The 27,609-nt window shown below is 39.8% G+C and overlaps 1 protein-coding gene, 1 long non-coding RNA gene and 1 pseudogene across 5 annotated transcripts in view; 2 read left to right on the forward strand and 1 right to left on the reverse strand.

Moving 5' to 3' along the window:
* NPTN (neuroplastin) overlaps window positions 1–24,350 on the reverse strand; it is a 70,063-nt gene extending 45,713 nt beyond the window's left edge. For all 4 annotated transcript variants that reach the window (XR_012022925.1, XR_012022924.1, XM_072809542.1 and 1 more), the window contains exon 1: window positions 24,015–24,350. Coding sequence is in view for 2 of the 4 variants with exons in the window: in XM_072809542.1 (XP_072665643.1) it covers window positions 24,015–24,105 (91 nt within the window). In the remaining 2 variants the exon portion in view is untranslated. The remainder of the gene's footprint in view (window positions 1–24,014) is intronic.
* On the forward strand, window positions 5,567–8,991 carry LOC140622561 (U1 small nuclear ribonucleoprotein C-like; annotated as a pseudogene).
* Window positions 24,351–25,765: 1,415 nt separating the features above from the next.
* Window positions 25,766–27,351, forward strand: LOC140623255 (uncharacterized). The gene is made up of 2 exons (XR_012022926.1): window positions 25,766–26,442; window positions 27,135–27,351. It is a non-coding gene; the product is annotated as an uncharacterized lncRNA (long non-coding RNA).
* Window positions 27,352–27,609: the final 258 nt, after the last annotated feature.

A 27,609-nucleotide genomic window follows, 5' to 3' on the forward strand; every position in this document is an offset into this window, starting at 1 on the left:
GGCTCCCAGCGGGGAGCCTGATGTGGGACTTGATCCCAGGACTCCAGAATCACCTCCTGAGCCAAAGGCAGACGCTCAACCACTGAGCCACCAAGGCATCCCCTCTTCAATATTTCTATAAAGATTAACCAGACATGAATTTGGAAAATAAAGACAATAACACACAGGCAAATGACCAAGAGTCTCCGCTTTGACAATAGCCTAGAATAGGGAATTCCCCTACTCCATCTAGACTCTGATGGTCTCGCAATTTAAAAAACTAAAGATATTCAGTAAAACAGTCTTATTCTGAATTTTTAAAAATGAGTTATGAAATGAGACAAATTTTATTCCTTCACCTATTAATCATATTGACACTGTACTGAAATTGCAAGCTTTCCCACTACTTTGTCATGACAATGGCAAAATTATTTCTATGGTAAGATTAAGCAATAGGGTCTAAGGAATATTTGGTATTACATACTTCGTGAAGATCTATATTTCTCTCAATTTCTCAACAATTTACATAGCTATAGTTCATTCCTGGAATTTCAGCTGCATCTCCAAAAGGGGCAATACAATATGAAGAAAAGTTTTATGTTTAAACAGGGAAGAGGGGAGCCACAGTACAAATTCTTAAAGCAACAAGCAATTTTAACCCCGTTAATGGGAATTTAACATACATTCAATCTGCTGTCAAAAGAATTAAAGATCTGGGACACCTGGGTGGCTCAGCAGTTGGGCGCCTGCCTTTGTTTGGCTCAGGTCGTGATCCCAAGATCCAGGATCAAATCCCACATCAGGCTCCCTGCGAGGAGCCTGCTTCTCCCTCTGCCTGTGTCTCTCTGCCTTTCTCTCTGTGTCTGTCATGAATAAATAAATAAATCTTTAAAAAAGAATTAAAATCCTACTTGTGGAATTTACTAAGACTGTTCAGAAAGAGAGTATCATGAACACTTTATTAAAATTAAATATATATTCCTGTGTTAAAAAGAAATGAGCTATCAAACTATGAAAAGACACAGAGGAACCTTAAATGCATTATTAAGTAAAGAAGCCAATCTGAAAAGGTTACATACTTTATGACTCCAACTATATGACATGGTAGGAAAGGCTAAACTGTGGAGACAATAAAAAGATCAAACTGCCAGGGGCTAAGGCGGAGGGAAAGAAAGGATGAACAAATGGAACACTGAATTTTTTAGGGCTGCAAAACTATTCTATATACTACAAAGATGGATGGATATAGGTCATTTCATGTGCCCAAACCCCTAGAATGTACAACACTTAGAATCAACTCTAATTAAACTATGGACTTTGGGTGATAATGTGGTATCAATGTGGGTTCACGGATTGTAAGCAATATACCACTCTGATGGAATGGTGTTAGTGGAAAAGGCTCTATGTGTGGGCGGGGGCAGAGGATATACAGTTACTTCTCTGTACTTTTTAATTTTGCTATGAACCTAAACCGCTTTAAAAAATAAAGCCCATTAAAAATAATTAAATATACTAACTGAAAAATACTTATAATCATGTACTAAGATGTGTTTGCCCTTGCCATTTAGTACCTGATTGCAGATAAATTTTTTTATAAAGATTTGAGAGAGAGAACGCATGCATGTGAACACACACATGTGAACATGTGAGTAGGGGGAGGGGCAGAGGGAAAGAATCCTCAACCAGACTCCTCGCTGAGCACAGAGCCTGACTCGGGGCTCAACTCCACAACCCATGAGATCATGACCTGAGTTGAAACCAAGAGTCCGACACTCAACCAACTGAGCCACCCACATGCCTGATTGCTGATAAATTTTTTTTAATGACACATAAATGCAAAACTACCTCTGAACAATGAGAATTTAGTTTAGCCCAGAGAAGCTAAGTGATATGCACCCATCTTGTGTTTCTGATGCAAGCACAGAAAACACAGGGCTCTTTTCTAGCCTATAAATCATCTAAAACCTTGAGATCACCCAGACTTCCCATGAGACTATCTTTACCAATGCCCTCCTAACTCCACTAAACAGAAATCTCTTAGCTTAGGGAAAAACATATTACCTGACACAGGAAGACATTTCATATACCTTCATCATATTAAGTACCCAAGGGCAGATATTACACTTATGGATAAGGCAACCACAAAATTTATTATCTAAACCAGAACACTTTTGGGGCACTGGGTAGTCAGTCAGTAGAGTGTCTGACTTTTTTTTTTGGAGTGTCTGACTCTTGATCTTAGCTCAGGTCTTGATCTCAGGGTCGTGAGTTCAAGTCCTGTATTGGGCTCCATGCTGGGAATGGAGCCTACTTACAAAAAAGAAAAAAAAAAATCACCAAGTAAACCAGGACACTTTTAAGAGTGAAAAGGGATGCTATGAATAATTGTGACGGGGCAACAGGCACCAATTGAGAATTATGATTATCTACTAATGAGAAACCTGGAGGTTGTGCAGTGTAAAATCAAGCAATTAGAATGGAGCTATTTCAGAATAAAACTCCAGGTCAATTAAACTTCAACTCTAAATACAGTATTATTTGTGATTTAAAAACTTTTCCCAAGAACTCTGAGCAATAATTTTCCAAGAACCCCTCTATTAAAACACCTATACCTCAGATTTAAATATATCTAGTCCTACAAAGCACCTCCAAATTTCTAGGGTCTCCCCCCATCACAACTGGTAAGTCCTCAACCCTATTCTCCTACATTCAATATTATTTAGTCTCTATATCATCCTTAGCTAAGACAATTCCCCCATTAACAAGAATCCCTTGCCTTACTATAAAGTATGCACAGATATTCAAGCTCTACGGCCTTGGTTTTAAATGAGAGTATACAAAGATCACTGAAACCCAATATTGCAAAGGTAGTTCCCTATTTAGTAGTCCAAGAGTATTATCATATCTAGTAAAATTACAAACCCTGGTACAAAATAGGCCAAGATTAGGCTAGTATTAACTCTCTAAAATGTATTTCTGATAGTGTTTCAGAAATGAATGCCAAACTTAATGGTAATAAAATGCTAGACATACCAATTTAAATTGTAACTTTAAGGAAAGTATAAATAATGTACAGAAATTGTTCCATTTAATAATATATATGTTTAATCTGAAACCTCAGTTGTATAATCATAAGATTGGAATAGATGATTTCTAATGTCTTTTCTAATATAATAGCTACTATTCTATAAATTTAAGTGGTCAATAAACTGAAATGCATGCAGTTCTATGAATCCATGAAGATGCATAAGGCAGTACTGTGCTTGTGTGAGAGTATATTTTAATAATTGTGAATTATTTGGAAACAAGAATAGGTCTCTAATTTTGTATCCCCACAATGCCTTGTTGTATATATAATAAGTCAATAATATTTGTTAAAAGAATGTTGTGAAACACAATTCTCATTAACTGAGGATTAAAGATAAAACCCTTTCATTAAATTTCAACCAATTAACAATTTAAAATGTACTAGCAATTAGCATGTTAATGAGCAGTATAATGAATGAAACTATCTCTTAGATTAGTGGAATTTTTCACAATATCAGTCATCTTTCTGAGTATCAACAGAATCCTAAATTGTAGAAAACTAGACTATGGTATATTTGAATTTACCAAAGATGCCCTAAAAGTTACTTTTTTTTTTTTTTTTAAAGATTTTATTTAGGGATCCCTGGGTGGCGCAGCGGTTTGGCGCCTGCCTTTGGCCCAGGGCGCGATCCTGGAGACCCGGGATCGAATCCCACATCAGGCTCCTGGTGCATGGAGCCTGCTTCTCCCTCTGCCTATGTCTCTGCCTCTCTTTCTCTCTCTCTCTGTGACTATCATAAATAAATTAAAAAAATTAAAAAAAAAAAAAAGATTTTATTTATTTATTCATGATAGACATAGAGAGAGAGGCAGAGACACAGGCAGAGGGAGAAGCAGGCTCCATGCAGGGAACCCGACGTGGGACTCGACCCCGGGTCTCCAGGATCACACCCCTGGCCAAAGGCAGGCACTAAACCGCTGAGCCACCCAGGGATCCCTCTAAAAGTTACTTTTACTTAAAAAAATCAAATCCCTAATGCCAGTTTGTTTTCTTGCCATGCATCCATTAATACTAACAAGCAAGGGAATAAAAATTGAATTTAAATAGATTTTTGGTTTTAAAAAATAAAAACAGATTTTGATTTGAGATTTTACTTTACAGTTGGAATGCAACTTTCCCATTCTTTTCCAAATTAGGTAATGATGCCACCCATCATCTATCCCAAAAGAGAAGGAAATTCAGATTTCCCTGTAAACTTCCCAGAATCAAAAACAAACAGCCTAGAAATTTCTTCTTTGAAAAGATAACCTTTAAGAAAATCCTTTATGAGGGAAAGAACATTAACATTTAACTGCATTTCTCTGAAAACAAATTCATTATAATAGCACCTAATCTGGGGGATCCCTGGGTGGCTCAGCGATTTAGTGTTTGCCTTCGGCCCAGCCCGTGATCTTGGAGTCCCGGGATCAAGTCCCACGTTGGGCTCCCTGCATGGAGTCTGCTTCTCCCTCTGCCTGTGTCTCTGCCTCTCTCTCTCTCTCTCTCTCTCTCTGTGTGTCTCTCATGAATAAATAAATAAAATCTTTAAAAATAATAATAGTAATAGCACCTAATCTGGGTAGCCCGGGTGGCTCAGCGGTTTATCGCCACCTTCCGCCCAGGGCGTGATCCTGGAGTCCTAGGATCGAGTCCTGCATCGGGCTCCCTGCATGGAGCCTGCTTCTCCCTCTGCCTGTGTCTCTGCCTCTCTCTCTCTCTCTCTCTCATAAATGAATAAAATCTTAAAAAAAAAAAAAAACAGCACCTAATCCTTACTGATCATTTATATATGTCAAGCAAAGTGCAAAATACATAGTCTAACTCACTTCATTAAAATACAGTCTACTGCTTACAGTTGTTGTTGCCATTCTACAGATACACAGAAGTAAGATGCACAACCTGGCAATTATTATTCCAGAGTTCAAAACACTACGCTATTTTGCCTGACAGCAATATTTTGTTTACTATGGACAAGAACTAAATATCATCCTATATACAGTATGCAACCCAGAAGTATTTTATCGTAAAATGACTATCACACAGTGGGTTCTACTTCTTCCTCATCAATGCTCCCAGGTCAGGCCTTTATGAATTTACATCCATCCCCAATCATCTAAACTACCTATATGGAAATTCAAAAGTACTTAGCATTACTGTGTGACCTATTGTTTTAAGTGTTCCTAACTAGTAAACTGAAACTTAGTAGTAGATTTCTACTTACTGGCAGATCTCCAAAGTGGTTGCTAAAACCAAACACTGAATATTTCCCCCCACTTAAGGACGAAAACTAACAGCACTTCAATCCTTTTCCAGGCAGGGACCTAACAGCATACCTCTGTATGCCTATCTTGTGCATATTCTTGGATTTCGAAACTCGAGGCAAATGACAAGCACGTCTTTCTCTTAAAGAGTCTAACAAATCTTGCAACAAAAAATATTTTACCAAGTCGTAAAATGATTATCTTTGTGCTATTTTGTAGATTCTGCTTACAGGGATCACCTCTTATTCTTACGTCAACTATGGACAAATTCATTAGTATAAATATTTCAATCACTGACTTTGCAAAGTATCCACAGGACCTCTCCCAGGCAGATATCAAGACTGAGCAAGTAGATCGTGAACCAAAGGTAAGATATCTTGTGCAAAAAAAAAAATATATATATTTTTGCTTCATTAGTAGGCCTACAAAGAAGTCACCCATTTCATCAATTTTAAAATTCCGCTCCTCCAATCCTAAGGAGTTTTTAGAACAATTAGGAATATCCCTTTTCTCTAAACAGCTCTCTACTTTTATCTAATTAAGAAACTAAGATTCTACTTAATTTTTGAATAAAAAGAAAAAAGAAAAAAAAGAACTTTAGCTGCTAAAAGTTGAAAACTTAAATCTAATTCTTGCCCCAGTCTGACACTTAACATATACCATGGTCCTAAGAAGCTCTAATTCAGTTGCAGCACCCTTCCTAGAATCCAAGTATTCCAAATCCTGTTCACTAATGTTCTATCCACTAAAACCTGTTCCCCTGTGATTCCTCAAGAAATCCCAAAATTCAGTCAACAATCCAAAACCGTTCTTTTCTCCTTTCATAATTACTTATTTGTACTCTGATCATCTTTGTTTCAGAACTTCATTACCTTCTAACTCCATGATTATGTAGTACCTCCACCTCCACAATGAGGTGGACAATCAGGTTATTTACTTACCTAGTCTCCCAAATACCAACAAAATACTGCTGCTTCTCTTGAAAAGAGACAGCAAAATTGAATCCAAAATGCTTTCACTAAAAATTAGAGTTGTCTCAGGATATTAAATGTGTGAACATTCAAGATTTCTGCCAAAAAAAATTGTCTCAGGGTGAAAATACAGTAATATATTGTTTTTACATTTAATAGAGCTTTTTCCCTGTTCAGATGAAAAAGGCCCTCTCAGTGGACCAATTTCAATATAAAGAATTCAGTCATCATCAACGTAACTCCTTTCAGTAACAATGAGTAACAATAGATGTATTCTAGAGGCTCCATACACCTACATAAGTGAAAATACCTGTCACTTCAATTACCATATTCAAAAAAGGCTATAAATACCAAGATAAATTATATCATAATTAATACTACTAGAGCTTTACACAGTCTATAAATTATAAGTATACATAAAACAAGTTTTGAAAAGATACACAATAGACTACTAATAGTGCTTGTTCCTGGGGAGTGGGAATCAAGGCATAAAAGGAGGAACTTTAATATTTTACCTTATACACCTGGGTATTATTTGAAATTACCATGTAAGCAAGTCCTTTCATAATTTTTTTAATCCAGTAACTCTCTCCTTTTTTCAAAAACTTAAATAATTGCATTTCAAAATGGTTAGCCACCACCCCAGGAAGAAGGTTTATCCTCTATCTGGTAATATTCCCTCCTATAGTTGTATCTATCCTTTGAAAATTCAACCTGATGAAAAATTCATTTTATTTTAGGTAGATATGGCTAACAAGCTTATGTATCCGGTTACCTTAAGCTCCCCTGGTACTACTGGGCCCATCAGTTTTTCTAATGGTGTGTTTTGAGAATTTAAGACCTGGTACAATTCTTGAGCTGTTAAGGTGACAAAGGACAGTGTTGCAGAATGGTAAGGTGACACTCTAAGGCACTACTAAGAACACATTCCACTCAAATTCTTTCCCATTCTGACTTTAAAGCTGCTAAAATATACATACCTGTTACTGAAATACAAGTTCCAGCCATCTCATACTTCAAATGGTAATTTCTCAGCAATTTTTAATTTCTCAGCAATTTTCAGTATAGTTTAATGTTGTTCCTAAAGTAAGAACTATTACTCTGTATACTCTGGTGGGTTTTTTTAATGTACATCAAAATGTGCCCTTTCATCCAACAGCTGTAAAGTCCGATTACCCCTAGCACCACCCTCACCCCATAATTGAATTTTAATGTCTACCTGCCACTGGGTAGCAAATTATATGCTCCATAGGCAGACAGTTCAGAATGTTTCATGTGCACTCCACAGTAAGTGGTAGCTTTGCAGGGAAGCACTAAAATTTACCAGCCCACAGCAAGTACCTTATAGTTTATAATCAATATTCATTACTAGCCACCTGCCTGGAATGCTTTCTGCCTTGATGTCCTCAGTTCTACAAGAAATTAATTTCCTTTGTAACTAGGTCTCGAAGACTAGCTGAGCTGTTTCTAAAAAATATGGACATTATGACCTTGTGGGGATTAAAAGATTTTAAGAGCACGTTAGAAAAATCCCCATCATACAATGAAAATCATTAAACAGCTATTAGGAAAAGCAAAAATACCCAGAAGTCACAATATGCTAACACTCCAGCACAAAAACATGAGTCAACTAAACTTCACATATGACAAGTAGAATAAATTTGCCACCCCTCTGCCTCAAAAGATTAAAAAAAAAAAAAAAAAAAAAAAACAGGACAAAGAATTATGGGACACCTGGGTGGTTCAGCGCCTGCCTTTGGCCCAGGGCGTTGGGGTCAAGTCCCATATCAGGCTCCCTGCATGGGCCCCACTTCTCCCTCTGCCTGTGTCTCTGCACCTCTCTGTCTCTCATGAATAAATAAAATATTTTTTTAAAATGAATTTATTAGTACCATATGTTTATCTAGAAACAATGGAAGATACCAGAAGGGTTAAGACCAAGTAGGTATGGGTAAGAACTAAAATCAAGATAGAAAAAATAGGTCATTTCCGGGCGGCATGGGATGGAGTGGCCAACGGCCTGCTGAGCAACATACCTATACCTTAAAGCTATAAGTAACATAACTTAAAACATAAGTTTTATTGTGACTACTACGACACATACCTCACCCATGACTCTCCATCTGTGAGAAAGACACACTGCAGTGGTAGGAAACACAAAGAGAATGTGAAAGACTACTAGAAATGGATGGAAGAGCAGGCTCAGAGCCTGATCGACAAAACAACTGCTGCACTTCAACAAGGAAAGATACCTCCTACTCCATTCTCTGTTCCTCCTCCTCCAGGGGCAATGATCCCACTTCCCCCCAGTCTCCTGGGTCTTCCTCGCCCTGGTATGATGCCAGCCCCCCATATGAAGGGCCCTCCCATGATGCCAATGATGGGCCCTCCTCTTCCTTGGATGATGCCAGTGGGACCTGCTCCTGGAATGAGGCCACCTATAGGAGGGCACATGCCAATGATGCCTGGGCCCCCAATGATGAGACCTCCTGCCCGTGCCATGATGATGCCCACTAGGCCAGGAATGACTCAACCAGGCAGATAAGGAGACAGGAACCTCTTTATATTCATTTTATATTACTTGTTCTACTTCACCAGGAGATCATGTGCTGTGACTCTGGGTGTTCTAACAGCATGACAAGGAAAACTTGCTTCCACTTCCTATCAAAGAGAGAATAGTTTTTGCAGGGGAGTAGTGGGACAAAAAAAAAAAGGGCAATTTTCATTTGTATTGTGAAATGTGAAAATAAAATCGTCAACTTTTAGTTTAAAAAAAAGAAAAAATAGAAAAAAGGACTTAAAAATATACAACTTACATGTTACACACACACAACACTAAAGTACAAAGCTCTTAAAAAAGGACTCAAAATCATATTGTGGAAGAAAACAAAGACGAACAACAGAATTCTGAGGGTGGGAATAAAGGAATAAAAGCAAATGTTTCTTACATTGCCTTAATTATTTAGGTCCCCGTCTTACTGCCTAAAGAAGAAAAAAATGCTGCTAAAGTATGAAAACAAGATGTACAGCAAGACATACGTTCCTTCAAAGCATTTTACAAGAACCAAGAAAAGGTGGAACTTTTAAAACATTCGCTGAACAATTGGAAGAAAATCATATAGCTAAGTTTCCTGGTGAAAATCATGTTGCTCAATTTCTAATTCAGGCAACAACTATGAAAATGTCACTACTATGGCATAATCTAATTTTGAAGGTGCAATAAAGTACTGTAGTACTAGTGATATTATCTGCTCCACCATTCGTTCAAAAATAAATATCACTGTAGGGGACCTAGGTGGCAGGCACTGTCAGTTAAGCACCTGACTCTTGGTTTCCACACAACTCATGATCTTAGGGTTGTGGAATCAGGACCCATGTCAGGGTCTTCTCTTAGTGAGGTTTCTCTCTTCCTCTCCCTCTGCTTCTCCTTGCCTCATGCTCTCTCAAATAAATAAACCTTTAGAAATAAATAGATAGGTAATATAGCATTGCTAGAAACATCACTGCTATGCTAAAGTTGAAAGCCAACCTGAAAGACTAAGAAGGTTGATCTACTGAAATAGTTTGGAATTAGCATGTTTTGTGTTACCAGCACCAGGCTCCAAAGACCTTAGATGTTTGATGGTTTGCGTGTTAACCAAAAAATTTCATTTTAATTACTTCCTTGTTTCTATTAAAAAGGGGCGAATATCTCCCATATTAGAGATTTCAAATTTCATAATCACTGTAAAACACACAGCTAGCTTTCAGATTAAAAAATAAACCAAGAGAACTGAAAGGATATTAGTGACAAAAAATGTTATCAAACCCATATCATGTTAGGTATCATGCTAGGTAATTGAGGTATGCACTCTCATTCTAACACGACTCTGCAAGGTGTGTATTCACCTAATTCACAGGTAAGGAAAAAGGGATTAAAAGAATTGCCAAAAATCAGGACTCTAATCCAACATCTCATGTTTCAAAATTCATAATATAATCCTTTGGTAAAGAGCATGCAAATAAGGCCCACTGACAGTTTGATTTGAGCAGTACAGTAATTTTAGAAGTCCAACTTGCAGTGTTTTCAGCCAAAGCATGTATTGTATTTTCTAGTTTAGCAAACCGTACTTGCCTAGCTCCTGTGATAAATGAGTTTGCAGCCTCTGCTTTAAAACATGTTAACAAAAAGAATAAAAACAAGTGAACAGCTGCTCTGCTTGCCTTTCCATTCCTAGAAGAGGTGTGGCTTTGACCAATGGTTGTCCTGGGGACTAGGTTCTATAATCCCATATCTGAGAATATCTATAAGTAGAGAGAATCGTGAAAATATTTTCAGTGGAGACTGCTCTGCCTTCTATGGAGCAGTCTAGAAATTTGTGGGTGTATCTTTGGTTGACACATGATTGAGACAGCACTACTAGCCTCTAGTGAGCCAAGACCAGAGATCCTCAACATCCCACAAAGTAGGAAATGTCTTACATGTCCCTCTTCCTACACAACTTTCAAATGGCATTCAAGATCAAAAAGTTGTTCTGAGCCTAGAACCTGTTTTATTTTTTTTTCCTGTTTTAAATATAACACACATAGCATTCTTAAATGGTTTTAATCATCACTCAATTTTCCAGGAATGCAATTACCATGTAAAGTAAGAATAGACTGGACTTTGTTTCATTTGGCACTTCACCAAAAGTTGTTCACCTTCTCAGAAAATGATATTATCAGTAGCCGTGCCACTGTGGTATTTGAGTCACCTTTACAGCAGGACTACGTCAGTCTGCATTTGTAGCTGTCACATTCTTGGTTCTTGTACATATGAATATAAATGGTAGGCTACCTCATTGCCTTCCTGTGCGGCCATGCCTGAACATTTGGACTGAACCAAGTATTTTATTATTATTTTCCCCTTTATATTACATTTATGTCACTGCATTTTTCTTTTAAATTGTAGGTAGGGTAAAACATCTATGAATTTCATTCAGGGTTTTAAAGGAGAGTCACAAAAATGTATTAAGAAACATGACATAATGGGATCCCTGGGTGGCTCAGTGGTTTGGCGCCTGCCTTTGGCCCAGGGTGTGATCCTGGAGTCTGGGAATCGAGGCCCACGTCGGGCTCCCTGCATGGAGCCTGCTTCTCTCTCTGCCTGTGTCTCTGCTTCTCTCTCTCTCTGCCTTTCTCTCTCTCTCTCTGTCTCTCATGAATAAATAAAATCTTAAAAAAAAAAAAAGATAAGAAACAGGACACAAAATATGCTTGACTTTACCTTCTGTCATCTATCTAGAGCAAGAAGGGGATGGGGACGAGGGATAATAGGATGTTCCTATACCCAGATTTAACTGGAGATGACAGCAGTACTGGGAAGCACACTTCAAAGATTACAGAAATTCAGTATCAGCCTTCCCAGGAGAAGGGGGATGATTCAGTGAAACAGTCTTAAAAAAATTAATAGGGGCACCTGGATGGCTCAGTCAATTAAGCATCCAACTCTTGATTGTGATTCAGGTCATGATCTCAGGCTTGTGAGATCAAGCCCACAGTTGGGCTCCATGCTGGGTGTGGAGACTGCTTAAGATTCTCTCTCACCCTCTGCCCCTCCCCCACCTCTAAAAATAGTAACAAAATAAAATGCACATTCTAAGATATAATCATTTGTCAGAAAAACCAACCTTGAAATAATCTTGCCCTTCTCATTAGCACTTTATTTTCCTCTTCAATTTCCTATGAACCACCAGAGTTGCAGTTAACCTATAAGGGTAAATACTTTTATAAAGTACAGGGCCCTGTAACTCAAAGCTATACGTACACGCCACTTTACAAAATAGCAGGTTATAAAGCACTTTCCCACAAATTATCATCTAATTTAATGAAAACCCTATGGATTATTATACTAATTTTAAAAATAGAAACCACAGCAACTAAAATGGAAATAGGAATTCAAGGCTACTGCCAAATCCAGGGCTTTTTCTACTCAACTACACTGTCCTACAAAATAACATTTTTAACCCAGTTTTTATTTACATTTTATATTTATAGTGGGGACAGAGTCTATTAGTTTATTTATCCTGTAATATGGTCTCCAACTGAGTGTTAGACATCAAATTTAAACTATACTAATTTTCTAGTTTCATAAAAACCATGATTTTGAACACTTCTTAAAACTGCCTTAAATATACTTCAAATAAATATGTGTAAGTATAGGTATGATTATGAATAGAATCTCAAGCAGACTCCATGCCAAGAGCAGAGTCAGATGGGGCTCAATCTCAGGACCCCAAGATCATAACCTGAGCCAAAAACTCAAGAGTCAGGGACACCTGGGTGGCTCAGCGGCATGATTCTGGTCCTGGGATCAAGTCCCACATCGGGCTCTCTGGGAGGAGCCTGCTACTCCCTCTGCCTGTGTCTCTACCTCTCTGTGTCTCTCATGAATAAATAAATTGAAAATCTTTAAAAATAAAGAAAACAAAACCAAGAGTCAGATGCTTAACTATGTCACTCAGGTGTCCCCACCCTGGAACCTAGTAATTCTTATTATTTTTCTAGCTGCCTCACCCTGGCTCAAACCAAAAGGACATAAGGTAAAATCTCTTATACTGAATTACTAATATACAGCAACACACCTCTGGTCAAAGGCCTTGTAACTAAAGCTCATGAAACCATGATTTTTTTTTTTAGTATTAAAACTGTAAAAAAAAAAAAAAAAACTGTAAAAAAATCACATCCCTCAACTGCAGAGCTAACATCTGCTTTTTCACTCTCTAAATCAGGTGGTTATAATTCAGGAGGTGAAAATTAGAACAGAGCCCACTAGGAAAATGGTGTGTGGTCAGTCACATCTTCATTCATATACTTCTCTTTTTCCAAGCCAAGAATGCAAATATATTGCAAGCCCCAGGGTAAAAATCTGAAAAAGGACAATCCTTGAACAGCCCCAGTATCATCTTTATCATATGCCCTCAGGCAACAGTGCCTTAAATTTTAAAAGATTTTAGGTAAGGGGAGAAGAGGGTGGGGAACTGCTAAAAACAAAAAACAAAAACAACAAAACAATCTGGAAGCTTGTGCTCACATCCTTCCTGAAAATAGCTTCAATTTTTAAAGAATAAATAAAAAACCCTACTCTGTCGTATAAAACAGAACTGAAAAAAAACATATCTAGAAATGTGATGTAACCAAAACAAAACACTACCCTAAAATATATTTTCTCATACAAAATTTGCAATATGGCAATATGCACATTTTAATGACAATTTTGGTCATATTAAATCTACTTTAAAAAGATTTCTTTTAATACACAAAACTCATCAAATTACAAGAAGTTTTGTCACTTAAATTCTAAAACAGAGAACCAAAATAGAAAAAAAAAAAATGACATTCTTCTAATGTTGCAAATTTAGCAAATAAAAATTCTTCGCTATCTGAAATTCAAATGCAACTGGGCATCCTACATCATATCTGGCAACCTTATACTCTGAACTAATTAAAGTGAGCTTTCACCTCTACCAAAGTATTACAGCACTCAAAGAACAGGCTAGGGCTTTGGTCACAGCAGAATTTTGACCAATGAAGTCTTAAAGAGTTAGTCTGGACGTGCTCTATTCCTGTTGATAAGACTTTAAGAGCTGACATTTACCATATAAAAGACAAAGCCTATTTTCTAAGAGCCAGTTGTTAAACTTTTACTAGGTACATGCAGTATAAACTCTTATGAAGTTTATGCTTCTGTGTAAAATACAAATTGGAAAAGTTTCATAGCATAGGTTTTTGATAACTAAACAAAAAAAGTTGTCTGTGAAGGTTATAATAAACAGAATTCTATTCTTAGTGTTACAGGTGGATCCTAAAAGCTACTTTAATGGATTCCAAAGTTAATCTGCCATTTTTCTTGAATTCATCATCATAGAATTTTACTGTTAAAAACAAATTTCTGACCTTTAGAAACGTCTGGAAATTCATTTCACTTCCTCTTCATTTCCATAAAGGTTTTTCCTATTATGGAGCTGTTAAGCCAAGTACATCTAAGTACTAGATGTAAAAGAAAGTCCTCCCTTTTGTTTTATGAGGTCCCTCTCCTCCCAACCAGCTCTTTGCCCTACTTATAAATGGCTCTGACAATGAGTGAGTGCAAACAACTATTCTTCTGCTAGTTTCATTAAAATCATCTTAATACTCAACCTACCCTTTTCTTCCTCATGCTCTAGGCTACTGCTCTTCAATACAGCCCATTCATCTTTGGAGACTGCCTAATTCCCTTACTTCATTTACACTGCTACCTTGAAGGTATTAATAGATAATCCCATCCCCCTAGTGCTCCCTTTTCCTAAATTTAGCTCCTTCAGGCTTTTCTTCTAATTCTTATGGAACCATCAATGTAGAATTATCTGCATTTTATCTCAAATGTGGTTGGAATGTGTTCATAATTATTTGGAGTTCTATCCTAGTATAAAAAAACAATAAGGGATCCCTGGGTGGCGCAGCAGTTTGGTGCCTGCCTTTGGCCCAGGGCGCGATCCTGGAGACCCGGGATCGAATCCCACGTCGGCTCCCAGTGCATGGAGCCTGCTTCTCCCTCTGCCTGTGTCTCTGCCTCTCTCTCTCTCTCTCTGTGACTATCATAAATAAATAAAAATTTAAAAAAAATAAAAAATAAAAAATAAAAAATAAAAAAACAACTGTCAGTAGTACCATAATTTTGATATACGATCACTAGGTTATTTGTCTAAAGGTAATTCAATGACAGTTCCCTGCAAGTTATTTGAAACCTCCGTATAGTTGCTCTTTTCTAAGTAGCAGTTTCCTGGTTTGCATTAAAGCCATTTATTTCATCTTCCTTGGTGAATGATTTGATATTCATCATTAACAAATATAATTTCAATGCTGGAGCTGCTATGCTATTTTTCCAGTTGTTCCACGATGGTTTCTAAGGTCCTAAACTTGTATAATCAAAAAATCCTGAGTTAAATTTAACCTATTCCTTCAATCTATGGACTGAAAAGTATTTCAAGGGTGCCTCACTGGCTCAATCAGTAGAGCATGTGACTCCAGATCTCAGAGTATTGAGTTCGAGCCTCACCTTGAGTGTTGAGATTACTTTAAAAGTATTTAAAAGAAAGAGAGAGGAGACAGGAAGAGAAAGAAAAGTATTCAGATAGTTGCCAACACAGAACAAGGACATATTGTTGCCCTTTTTTCTCCAAGCAGTGTCTAAAAATGAGTAAACTTGCTACTCCAGGATCTGCTTCTGCTTTCCTTTTCCCTTTTCCTGTGGCCAGTGCTCAAGTCATTCTATTGTCACCAGCAAAGTGCCTCAAACAAGGGTATCAGAGTAAGCATTCAGCTCTGAAATAACAGGTAGTACTCCCAGCCCTGTACTCAACCAATAACTCAAAGGCAGGGACTAGGGAATAAGGAACCTAAGTTCTAATTTAAAAGGACTATAGGGGTCCCTAGGTGACTCAGGTCAAGTCGGTTAAGCATCCGACTTCTAATTCTGGCTCAGGTCATGGTTTCAGAGCCCTGAGATCAAGCCCTGCGATCAAGCTCTGCATTGGGTGCTGTGCTCAGTGGGAAGTCGGCTTGAGATTGTTCTCTCTCTCCCTCTGCCCCTCCACACTCCCCCCTCCCATGCTCTCTCTCTCAAATAAATCTTAAAAAAAGAAAAGGACAACTGAACATACTAGAAAACTTATGCTTTGATTATGATACTCAAATTACTATAGCTTCCCCCAAGTCCCAAGTTCAGATAGGGAAAAAAAAATCAATATTCTATAACTAATGGCTAATGTATTAATTCAACAATACTATATTTTCCTTATTAACAGTACATGTTGATATTACTGACAAATGCCTCACGAAAATCCTTATTGTGTTTACAATAACATCATCATATTGTTCCAGACTAACATGGCATATAAAAAATAAAACAAAAAAACCTAAAACCACTCCATAGTAGAAAATGCTGTTGTGTCTCATCACCCATTAATGAATTATGAAATTGAGATACAAGGTCACAATAGCTTTCTTTATATACATTACAGAGTGCAGATATTGTACAAAATGCTATAGACTTATGCATATACTCAGTCACAAAATCTGTATTTCTGGATCACAAACAAAAGTGTGAAAGTCTTTTTCTAAAGAGCTTTTATATTTTTAGAATCATTTCAACATAATTGTGAACCAAATTTTTTCTATTTTACTAATATAAGCTAATCCCTCCTAACTGCATTTCAACATGTAGAAAATTTTAGTTTGTAATGTTAATTTTTCAGGTTATGTTTAAATTAATAAGCAGCAAGGATGTAGTTATAACTCTTGAAACTAGATGATGAGTATGAGTTTATTACTATTTTTTATATGTTTGAAATTCTAACAAAAATATAAAAAAAAGAAACAAGGAAATGGGTTTATTTAAATACAAAGAAATATAATGAATAAATTTATAAATTGAGACTTGAACATATTGTTTCTAAGGACTATAAATCTAGGAACTTTCTTAGATTTAATTCAGGTAATACTTGGATTGCCTTGTTCAAATATAATGGAAAGATTTAGAGGTCTAAAAAAAATACATAAGAGACAGGAGAAAGTCATAAATACAATTATTCATGTGTGCCTCACTGTCTCTTCATTGCCTCTACAATAGTCAACTACTTTTCAACCAATAGAAAGAACACAAAATATCTACCTACCTGGCAGTGATTTTATTTCTTTAATTCAGACTGGCAATTTTCCCAGTGAGTTTAATATAAGAGCTCTATAACACACCATTCTGCCTTCCTTGAAACAAAAACTACAAATATCTGAAGTAGGTTTACAAGGCAGTAAACAGTACCTGCCTCAAAATCAGTTTTTCTTATTTCCAAAAAGTTAGGTTTCTAAACACTCATTAAAACATAAAGCATTCTCTCTCTAGGCCCTTTACTCATTAGAGGTACCTAAGCTGTAAGGTCAATAGAATTGTGTAATTTTAGAACTGGAAGGGAGTTTAGACATTATCTAGTCAAAGTGGTTTTCAAATACTATATCAGGAAGAAAAGAGAATCAATGGCATAACAATTTATATACACAATTACACTCATGTTTCTTACTACAGCATCATACATATGGAACATTTTCCTTTATTAGTATTCTATCAGAAAAGGACTTGATGTTTTGTTTTGTACAGTACTTTTATACTCAATCACTTTTAAAATGTGAGTATAGGGCAGCCCTGGTGGCGCAGCAGTTTAGCGCCGCCTGCAGCCCGGGGTGCAATCCTGGAGACCCAGGATGGAGTCCCATGTCCTGCTTCCAGCATGGGGCCTGCTTCTCCCTCTGCCTGTGTCTCTGCCTCTCTCTCTGTATCTTTCATGAATAAATAAATAAATAAAATCTTTCAAAAATAAAAAAATAAAATGTGAGTATACATTTGGATAGGATTAAAACTATTGGTACTATCTGTAACTTCATGTTTTCTGATAATAGAAACTGACATAATATACAGAACCTTAACACTTTCAGAGTGATTTCAACATCATCTCATTTATATGTCATTGTCCAGTCAATTTGAAGCAATTCCTGGATTTAACAATGATATAAACTAAGATAAAACAAAGGGAAACAAACCATATCTAAACTGATATATTTCTGGAAAATACCATAAAATATACCATAAGCTTCTGGTAATTAGGATTATTTGGAAAGAAAGCCAGTCTTAAAACATTCCATAATTGTTTTCAGAAATGCAAAAGAATACCATTCACTACTTTTTAGTACAAGGAACTTAACAGAAGAGAATTCCATCAAAGCTAACCACAATCTGTTTTAATGAAAAGACAGGACTGGGTTTTTAAGCTTGAAATATAACAAAAACAAGAAACAAAACAAAACAACCAGCAGGTGGGTGAGGAACATTTAACATGTCTCCCGCTAATTTACTGCATGCAAATAAAAGTAGATACTTACGAAATTCTTTAAACCTCATTTCTAAACAGACCAATTAATAGTTCTGAGCATTCAGGTCAAAATAACCTCAATTAGGTTCATAAAAACAAACAAAAAGTTAGGCCTACTCTCCGTTTTGGATAACATAGTAAACTGGAATTAGGTACAAATCTTGACTCCCTCTCCTAAATTGAATAAATTCTTGAAAAACAGATAATGGTGTACACAGAAATGTTTTTACATAAAATTACTGCAATATTTCACTTTAAACTTAGATTACATACATATATATATATGCCTATAAAACTAACAATTTATAAATCAACTTATTTTACTGGAGAGGTTTCCTTCCTTACCAACTAAAATTAGGAGTTCTGAAAAAAAAAATCCACAAAAACCTCACAAACAAGTTTAAAAAGGCATTTATCTAAGTGCTTAAAATTAAACTCCATGTTATCAATGGTATTTTTAAAAATTCACATGAGGGATCCCTGGGTGGCGCAGTGGTTTGGCGCCTGCCTTTGGCCCAGGGCACGATCCTGGAGACCCGGGATCGAGTCCCACGTCGGGCTCCCGGTGCATGGAGCCTGCTTCTCCCTCTGCCTGTGTCTCTGCCCCTCTCTCTCTCTCTCTCTCTCTCGACTATCATAAATAAATAAAAATTAAAAAAAAATAAAATAAAAAAAATAAATAAAAATTCACATGATAATGTTTTGTTTAGAAAGACACACTGAAAGTCAAGCCAATTGTTCACAGGAGGTGATTTTGTACCATTTTTTTAAACGCTGATGTGTGAATTTACTTTAAAAGTCCTTGCTCTATTTACTTTCTGACAGATTCTATTTTTCCAGATGCTCAAGTGAAGATCTATTCCTCAGTTTTACATCCTACTTTTCTCCTTGTAGTACTGAAAGCTTTCTTCTCTTTCCATTTCTCTTAGAACTTCAGTCTCTACTTCTGATGCTGTCTAGATTGTTACAAAAGCAGATAAATTTTCATAGAATTCACCTCTTCCAAAATTTATTTGCATAATTTTACCCAAACTTTTATTGAACATCTCCTGCACAATATCCAATACAGTCATTATTTTTCTACATACTTCATTTGTGTAGATGTTAGCTAGTTACTTTCCCAGTCTTACAAAAACTTTTACATAGATCCAGCCAAGTATCAGATTTTACATACATCTTACTTTGAAAAAGTACCTCAAACTAAGTAAATAGTTTACTTTTTTTGGAAAAAATGTCCATTTTGTGAGAGCACTTATCTGATCATATCTGTTCATCTTTGCAGCCCTAAACAATTACTTTTATTTAAAATAATAATAATAAAGACAATACAGCAACATTTTGCCTTTTACTAATGTCTAAAGATATGTTCCACTAGAGAAAATATTTCATGTCAAAATTGTATTGAGGTAGAAGAAGGGGATTCCTTCAAGACAAAATAGTCCAATTTCTTATGAGGATTTGTAGAACTCAAAAGTCAGACCTGCAATGATCTTCACTCTTAATTTACGGCAAATGTTTGGACTGTGGAGCACATTTATGTTTAAGGGCTTTTATTTCCTCGTTGTTGTTTTAAACCTTGGTGTATTAACAAGTCAGCTCTAGTAAGTCTGACAACACAAAAACCCAATCTGCATCTCTTTCTGATTTGAATCCAGTAACCCTGAAAAACAAAGACTAAGAGCCCAGGAGCAATCCTGACTCAGTAACATGGCCTTTCAACCCTAGACCCAAGACCCAATTTCTCATGCTAGGTGCTCCATTTTATCAGTAGTGACATTTGTCAGTTGCCTAAGAGACTGGAGGCTTATAATCTCCTTAGGAAATGCTTTATTCCAAGGCAAACTATTTCTTCTGGTCATTTAAAATCTTATTTGGATTAATTATGTTAAGATCTCTTTGCTAGACATCTGGCATGTCATTTGCGCCACAGATGCTGTAGGTAACATCTGTCTTCTGCCACTCATTTCAGTTCACCCAAAGAAGATGCACAATGAATAGCAAATACATGTCTAAAAACATACTCAGAGAGAGAAAACTGCCAAACCACTGAAGCAAACAGCACTTGACAGAAAAGAAAAAAGATTTGTGAATCGTCTATTGCTAATACTGGCACTGTTACAAATGACAATATTCACAACTATCTAGTATCACCCAAGCAAAATGGTTTCTTAAAATTTAGCTCATTAATAATAAAATTCATTAGACTCCTGATTTTCTCCCACTAAGCAGTGTTAATTATCCAATTTTATATTTTCAGTATGAACATATTACATTTTTACACTCCACTCCACATTTGTTCATCAGTTAACATCTCCAACACTCCCACTGTGTGCCAGGCACTACACTCCACTTCTCTTTTTCACAACAGTGGGATTCCATGAAAACACAATACCTAACCCATATGAAAGATATTTAGTTCAAAAGGAAGCCATGAAATCTCCCCAACAATAAAATGGAAATATAAACTTTCTCACTAGAATGTGCAATTGCAGAGGCAGCGCAGCTGGTCACTTAAAGTTACATAAGCAAAAGCACAAATCTCTCTGTTCAGGGCCTTCAAAATGGCCTACTTAATTTTATTGAAGATAGTGAGCAACATTAACAATTAGGTGTTCAACATATACATGATGAAAAACAATTAATAATGCTACTTTTTAATAGATAATAACAGTAACCGCCAAGGCTATATAAGGAGCAAATATTTAGTACATACAGTTACTGTTAAGCTACATAATGCAGCATATGGCACATACAATAACATATAGTAACATACGTTACATACAGTAAAACAAGTGTTACATATAGTAAAAACTCACTCCCTACTGAAGCCCACTATACCCAGGCAGAAATCTAAGCTTTCTAGCCATTTTCTCACAATCTTTGCATCATCCCTAGGAGACTGGCATTATTATAAACTTCCTTTTACAGATGATAAAGCTGAGGTTTGGAAGTATTAAGCACTTTATACAAGATCACTTAACTAGAAGAGCTGGGACTCAAACCCAGGTCTATCACGATCCAAAGTCTGTGGTCTTGATCTCTATATAATACCGTTTGGTTTATCCTCATTCAATTTTAATTTTAAAGTCTAAAGTTTTTTAATACCTTATCAGAAAGGTTTACTTTTTAAAACAAATTTCTTCCTTTAAAACGAATTACATTTTTCTTGATAAATACAAAAACCAGTATCTTAGCTAAAGATTTTACTTGAAACTGTGGCCCTACAAGTCTAAATATTTGGATGAGAAAGTCTTAAGTCTCTAGGGTTATGAGTCACAGCCTGAGAAGCAAGATGCCTTGAGGGTCCTCGATCCAAATTCTTCATTTTAGGAATAATGAAAGAGACCTTTTGAAAAACATTTATAATCAGTCTAAACTACTACATACCTAATCCAGAAACACTTAGGTTTGGTGGTGGTGGTGTTTTGTCTTGTTTTTTCTAAACCATCATTTTAAATAAATAATCTAACATTTTGACATCATACCAAGCATGGTATGCACTGTTGATGCACTGTAAGAAAATACAAACTTCATGGCAAGATATCAGTCTCTTATACTGCTATTACCAGTTGAAAGCATGAATCTTTATTATAAAGCATGTTACAGAAAGCCGTAAAATAGCATCCTTACCTATATGGACTCACACACACACAGAAAAACAGTCATTTCTTCCTTAAATTAAATTTATATACATTTGGGTCAACTACAAGCTCAGCTTCACTTCACCAGTCAGGTCATATGACTGAATTCAAGCTCATTTCAAGGAAAAGCTGCACTATGCTGTATTTAGAACACATCTCACTGAGAATAGCCAGTCAAATCTTTGGTAAGCCTATCCAGAAACATTGCTTTAGTTGCTAAGAAACTACAATTTTGCCGTATTATAAATCACTGAAAGAAGCTAAACCACAGCACAGAGATTAAACAGGTTAAGATCAAGAATCTCTCACCTACCCGGCCAGATGAAAACGTGCTATTCCCACAAATCAAATAGCTGAAATCAGTATCAGGCTCCTTTTAAGTCATATTCTTAACACAGGCTAAAAACTAATGAAACGAAAATCAGACTAACTCCACTCCGCGTTCCACCGTGGCCGCATGCTTTGGGGGAAACTGACAAAATATCCAGACTTCACAAATTCCATGCTAGACGTGGAAAAAAATATTTCCTTCCTGACCCCTGCAGTGATCATTTAAGACCATGCAGCATACCTAAGACTTGATCAGTGCAATCTGGTACAACGCACACTTTTAACTGATGGTGCTCTTTCAATACTTTATGGATGTATTTGCATCGCGATCTTCAGCACTTTAAGCTCACACTCTCCATGGACAGCTCAACTCCACTGGCTCAATGACTGATTTTTTTTTTTTTTTTTTAACGAACGCCCATTAAATTTCAACTATCCTAACGAGAGTAATCCTAAATTGTTCTAGTATAACGAGACACTGGAGAATTAGCAAAAGTAATTTCTAGTTCACTCCAGTAGGGACTTCTCATAAATTCTTCCCTATATATAAAAATTTTTTAATTTAAATTTTTTTTTTAATCTCTTAAAGGCCGCTTCCACACCACAAAAGCAGAAACTAGTTCCTAGTACTTTTCGCCTCCGAAAGACCAAGTCAGCAGCTGAACTGCATGCAACACAGCTTCGCCAATATGCAGAATATTTTCTGCCTGGATTTCCCCCCCCCTGCTCCCCCCCCCTTGCAGCATCACCGTTTCCCCCATCTTCTCTACAGAGCTCCCAAACTGCATCAACCTGATGGTCTCCCCACTATGCCCTGCACGCACGCAGCTCGGGAGCTGCTTCTGTGGTCCTCAGAGAAAAAAATAACGCCTGTTCTGCTTTGCAACTTTTAAGGTCCTCTCCAAACGCGCGGCGTCCAGATCCCGCCCGCCGTCTGCAGACACGGAGTCCGCCCCGCCGACCAGGGCAGGTGCAGGTCGGCCGCCGGGCCTTCCGGGGCGCGGAGGGGGGGGGGGGGGCGGTGCTGACCCACGGAGCCCCCGACACATCCCCCGCACCGCGACCCCGCATCGCAGCCCCGGCTTCCCGCCGTCTACTCCCTCCCCTGATGCCGTCTCGGCCCCATCCCCACCTCTGCACCGGGGGCACCTGGCTGCTCTAATAAATGCTCCCCCCCCCACCTTTCTCCCCCATCCTCTGCTCATTTTTCCTCTCCTTATTTAGAAACTCCGTTCCGCTCTCCCCACCGCTACCCCAGAATGCCCAACACTCCACCCTCCTTAGCAAACCCAGCCCTCTTCCCCCACCTCGTAGCAGCCACAGCTGCTCCTCTCTGCGCACCCCTCCCCGCAGCCAGCCCACCACCTTAGCTCCCCACCTACCTCCCCTCCTCTCCCCTCCCCCTCCCCGGGGCTCCCGTACTCGGCTCAGGATGCTTCAGGACTCCCCTCCCCTCCCCCACCGCGGAGTCTCCCTTATTTTTCAGGCTGTCACCGGCCTCGCGGGCCACCCCCCCCCGCCCTGCAGAATCCTGCGTGACCCCGGTGCCCGGGACCCCCCCCCCGCCGCGTCCTCCCGGGGAGCCCGGCGGAGACACCGCTGCCGCCGCCCGGAACACCGATACCGTCTTGAGCAGCGGCGCCCCCTCGCCATCCGCCCCCGCTACTCCAGCTCCCCGCGCCGGCTCCCCGGCGTCCCCGCCCCGGCCCGGAGCGCCGAGCCCCGCGCCGAGCCCCACGCCGAGCGGCCGGCTCCCCGGACTCCCGGGGTGTCCCCCGCGGGCGCGCAGCCCCGCCGGCCCCCGCCGCCCCCGGCCCCGCCCGGCCCGCCCCCGGCCCCGCGCTCACCGTTCTGAGCGGCGCCCGGCCCCGGGAGGAGGGAGCCAGAGACCAGCAGCAGCGAGAGGGCCAGCGCGCTGGGGAGCGACGAGCCCGACATCCTCCCTGCGGAAGACCGAACAGCGAATGGGCCGGGGCCGGAGCCGGGGCCGGGGAAGGGAGGGGAGGGAGGGAGGGGGCGGGCGAGAGCGCGAGGGAGTGAGCGAGGGAGGCAGCAACAGCCCGGCTCCGTCCTTCTCCGTCCTCCTCCTACCGCCGCAGCGCCCAAGCCTCGCGAGATCTCCGCTCCGGGCCCGTGGGCGGCTAAGGAGCGACGGCGGCAAGGCTCGCGAGAAGAGGCCCCCTCCCCACCATCCCCCGCGCGCGCCCGCCCCTCGGCCTCGGCGTCCCGCCCCTGCGCGGGCTGATTGGCGGGGAGCGAGGTGGGTCACGTGCCGAGGGCGACTCAGGCCACGTGACGGGGGAGGCGGGGCTTCCCGGGGGCGGGGCGGGCCCGCACCGGGGAGGAAGCTCCGGGGAGGCCGTGCGCTTCCTCCTCTGCCCCGGCCTCTCCTTTGCTGGAGCTCGTGGCCGCAGGATCTGCTGCACCGCCGTGGTTTTACGCCTTCCCCTCATTGTCTGCAATCAAAGCCCTGCGATTTCCTCCTTCTGCACCGTGACCTCAGACGCCCCCGGGGCACCTGGTTGCAGCCTTCCTGCCGACCCCTCGGTCTCAGCGTGGTCCTCGCCGAGCCCCGTGTCACCTTGTGCTTCCTGCGTCCACATCTGCTCCCGCCGCCTGAGATGGCCTCTTTATTTATTTATTTATTTGTTTTCCGCGCGCTTCTCTTCCTCCTCCCCGGTTTTGACCTTATTTTTTAGTTCCATAGGCTCTCAGGGCCTGAAGTTCAGGTGGCCTAATTGCGCATCCGTTAGACACTTAAGGTCTCCGAGCAAGTCAGCAGGTGTTAACCTACGCGAAGGATCTGCAGGAGCATCTTTTTTATCGAGTACCCGCTTAGTACCAAGTTCTCACATCCGCTGTGAAACCCAGATGGGAAGACAGTCCCCCCCCATTTCCACGAGGTTCGCTGCCCGGCCTATCAGAGGAGCAGGAAGGAGGACGAATGATTGCACAGCTAGACGAGCCCTGGGAAAGGAGCCGGCCGAGTGCTCTGCTCTGGCAGTGTGGTCACTAGTGTTTGCATGGAATTGACAAATGCACTTTTTTTTTAAAACAGATTTTATTTATTTATTCATGAGAAACACACAGAGAGAGGCAGAGACACAGGCAGAGGGAGAAGCAGGCTCCATGCAGGGAGCCCAACGCGGGACTCTATCCCAGGACCCCAGGGTCACGCCCTGGGCCAAAGGCGGTGCTAAACTGCTGAGCAACCCGGGGCTGCCCGACAAATGCACTTTTTAAGAGTGCATTTTTTTTCTTTTTTCTTTTTTTTAATTTATTTTTTATTGGTGTTCAATTTACTAACATACAGAATAACCCCCTTAAGAGTATTTTCTGTGTGTGTGTACTGCTATCAGCGTCTTGAGCCCTTGGCCAACAAAGGAGTTTCTGTAGCTTAGCTCATCTCTGACTCAGAGCAGACATCCTGGGGAGTTGTCAGCGGAGTGAAATTGTGAGCAGGCAAGTCAAGAGTCCTGGGAATCTGACTCATTGCGAAGATAGAGCTCGGGGAGCCAGGGTGAAGGAACACTTACCAAGACCCGCACACTCCTAAGCCAAAGCAGTCTCAGGCTTTCAACTTGAATTGGACAGCTGGTGGTTCCAGACTGAGCTTTCGAGCAAACACTAGGAGTACAACTGCGGCTGGTTGTTGATGGAAATGAAAGCAATATCCTCCAGAACCGTAGGTGTGTGCAGGAACCAAAGGTTGGCCGGTGTCCTTGGATAAAGGCCATTCTGCAGACAGCTGTGTATGTCACACCACCGGGGCCGCCTGTGGTGAGAGAGATTTTCAGCTGGTGGAAGTTTGGTGGGATGCAACCGGTCGGCTCCATCATAACCGTAATCACCATTCCCGTTTAATGAGGGAGCCTCATGACAAGGGACCCTTGTAAAATGACTGTGCTCATTTTGTAAGTAGAGAAACTGAGGCCAAGGAAGGCGTGACCCACCCAAGGCCTGAGTGTTAGCGCTAATCATTAATACCAAACAGTCTGGTTTGACTCCTTCCGGGCTCATGGCAGGAGTGCATTTCCTTGTACCTTCAAATTTGGGAGTGGCATATGAACTGCTTTGGCTGGTGAAATATGAGAAATGACACACATCATTTTCAAGCAGCGGCACTGCGATTCCATTGCAGACACTGTAGCGTACTCTTTTCCTTGTACGGAGATCAGTGATGGTGAAAGCGTGTGTCAAAATGAAACTTATGTCAGCCTGGGTCCCTAAGTTAGCACGATAAGCCCAAGCCTCCTGCCAACCTACATAAAGCAGGTAATGTCTGTTGAGTTAAGCTACTGAGATTCAGAGGGTTTTTTTCTAGCAACTAGAGTAGAAAAGTGAAATTCCCGTCCATCACACAACTCCCATTAGCTGTGTGACTTTGGGCAAGTAACCTAATCTCTCCCTATTCATCTGTCAAATGGGGCTAATGATAGTACCTGTACCTACCTTATAAGATCATAGGAGGAACAAATGATCAATTTATATACAATGTTTATATTAGTTTCCGGTGCATATAAACACTCAAATGTTGATTATAATGATAATAAATAATTGCTGCTGCAATTCTCATTCCAGCCCTATGCTCTTCCCACTACCTCATGCTACATACCAAAAAAAAAAAAAAAAAAATCATTTGGGAAAAAAATTTTAAGTACAATATTACCATCAACTCTCAAAACCTGCGATTATGAGGACTCCTTTTACCCAGGAGAAAATAGCATAAAACTCTACGTGATAGCAGTGGTACTTTTAGACATCTTTTGTTGGAAAAATACATGATAACTAAAACCTTCCAATAGCTCAGTAGCCTCTTTAAAGGAATTTAGGAATTTGTATTTTTTTTCTTTTCTTTCTTTTCTTTTCTCTTTTCTCTTTTCTCTTTTCTTTTTTCTTTTCTCTTTTTTTCTTTTCTTTTTCTTTTTCTTTTCTTTTCCTTTTTCCTTTCTTTTTCTTTTCTTAAGATTTCCAGACGCTTAGAATCTCCCTACAGGTAAGAGCAGCTGTGAGGAAGGATGGCTGAGCTCCTTGCAATATCTGACAAGAGCCGTAGGGGTCCTCAGTGCTCAGGCTGAGACTCACCGTCCGGGCCTCCAGGGACGGCTTGGAGGTCCGCGTTCCAGGATTGACAACGCCTCCTGGTGGCAAGACCTACAATAAATCATTCCCAGTTGAAAGGTGGTTTTGTTTCATGTGGTTTATTTGCCCTAGGAAGGATGTCAGTGAAATACGGTGATACTAGAGTTGACTCTGAGTTTCCTAATGGTCCCCCCACCCACCCACACCTCCTGCAAAGATCTCTGTTCATTCGAAGTTCTTTCCATTCAGATATACCACCCTGACCATCTTGATTGCTGTCATCTACTGACCTCCCACATGATCTTCCCCTGCCCCTTCCAACTTCTCCCACCATGCTTGAACACCATAGTGGAGTTTAAC

The sequence above is a fragment of the Canis lupus genome, chromosome 32 (genome assembly GCF_048164855.1).
Source record: "Canis lupus baileyi chromosome 32, mCanLup2.hap1, whole genome shotgun sequence".
In the NCBI taxonomy this organism is placed as follows: Eukaryota; Metazoa; Chordata; class Mammalia; order Carnivora; family Canidae; genus Canis; species Canis lupus.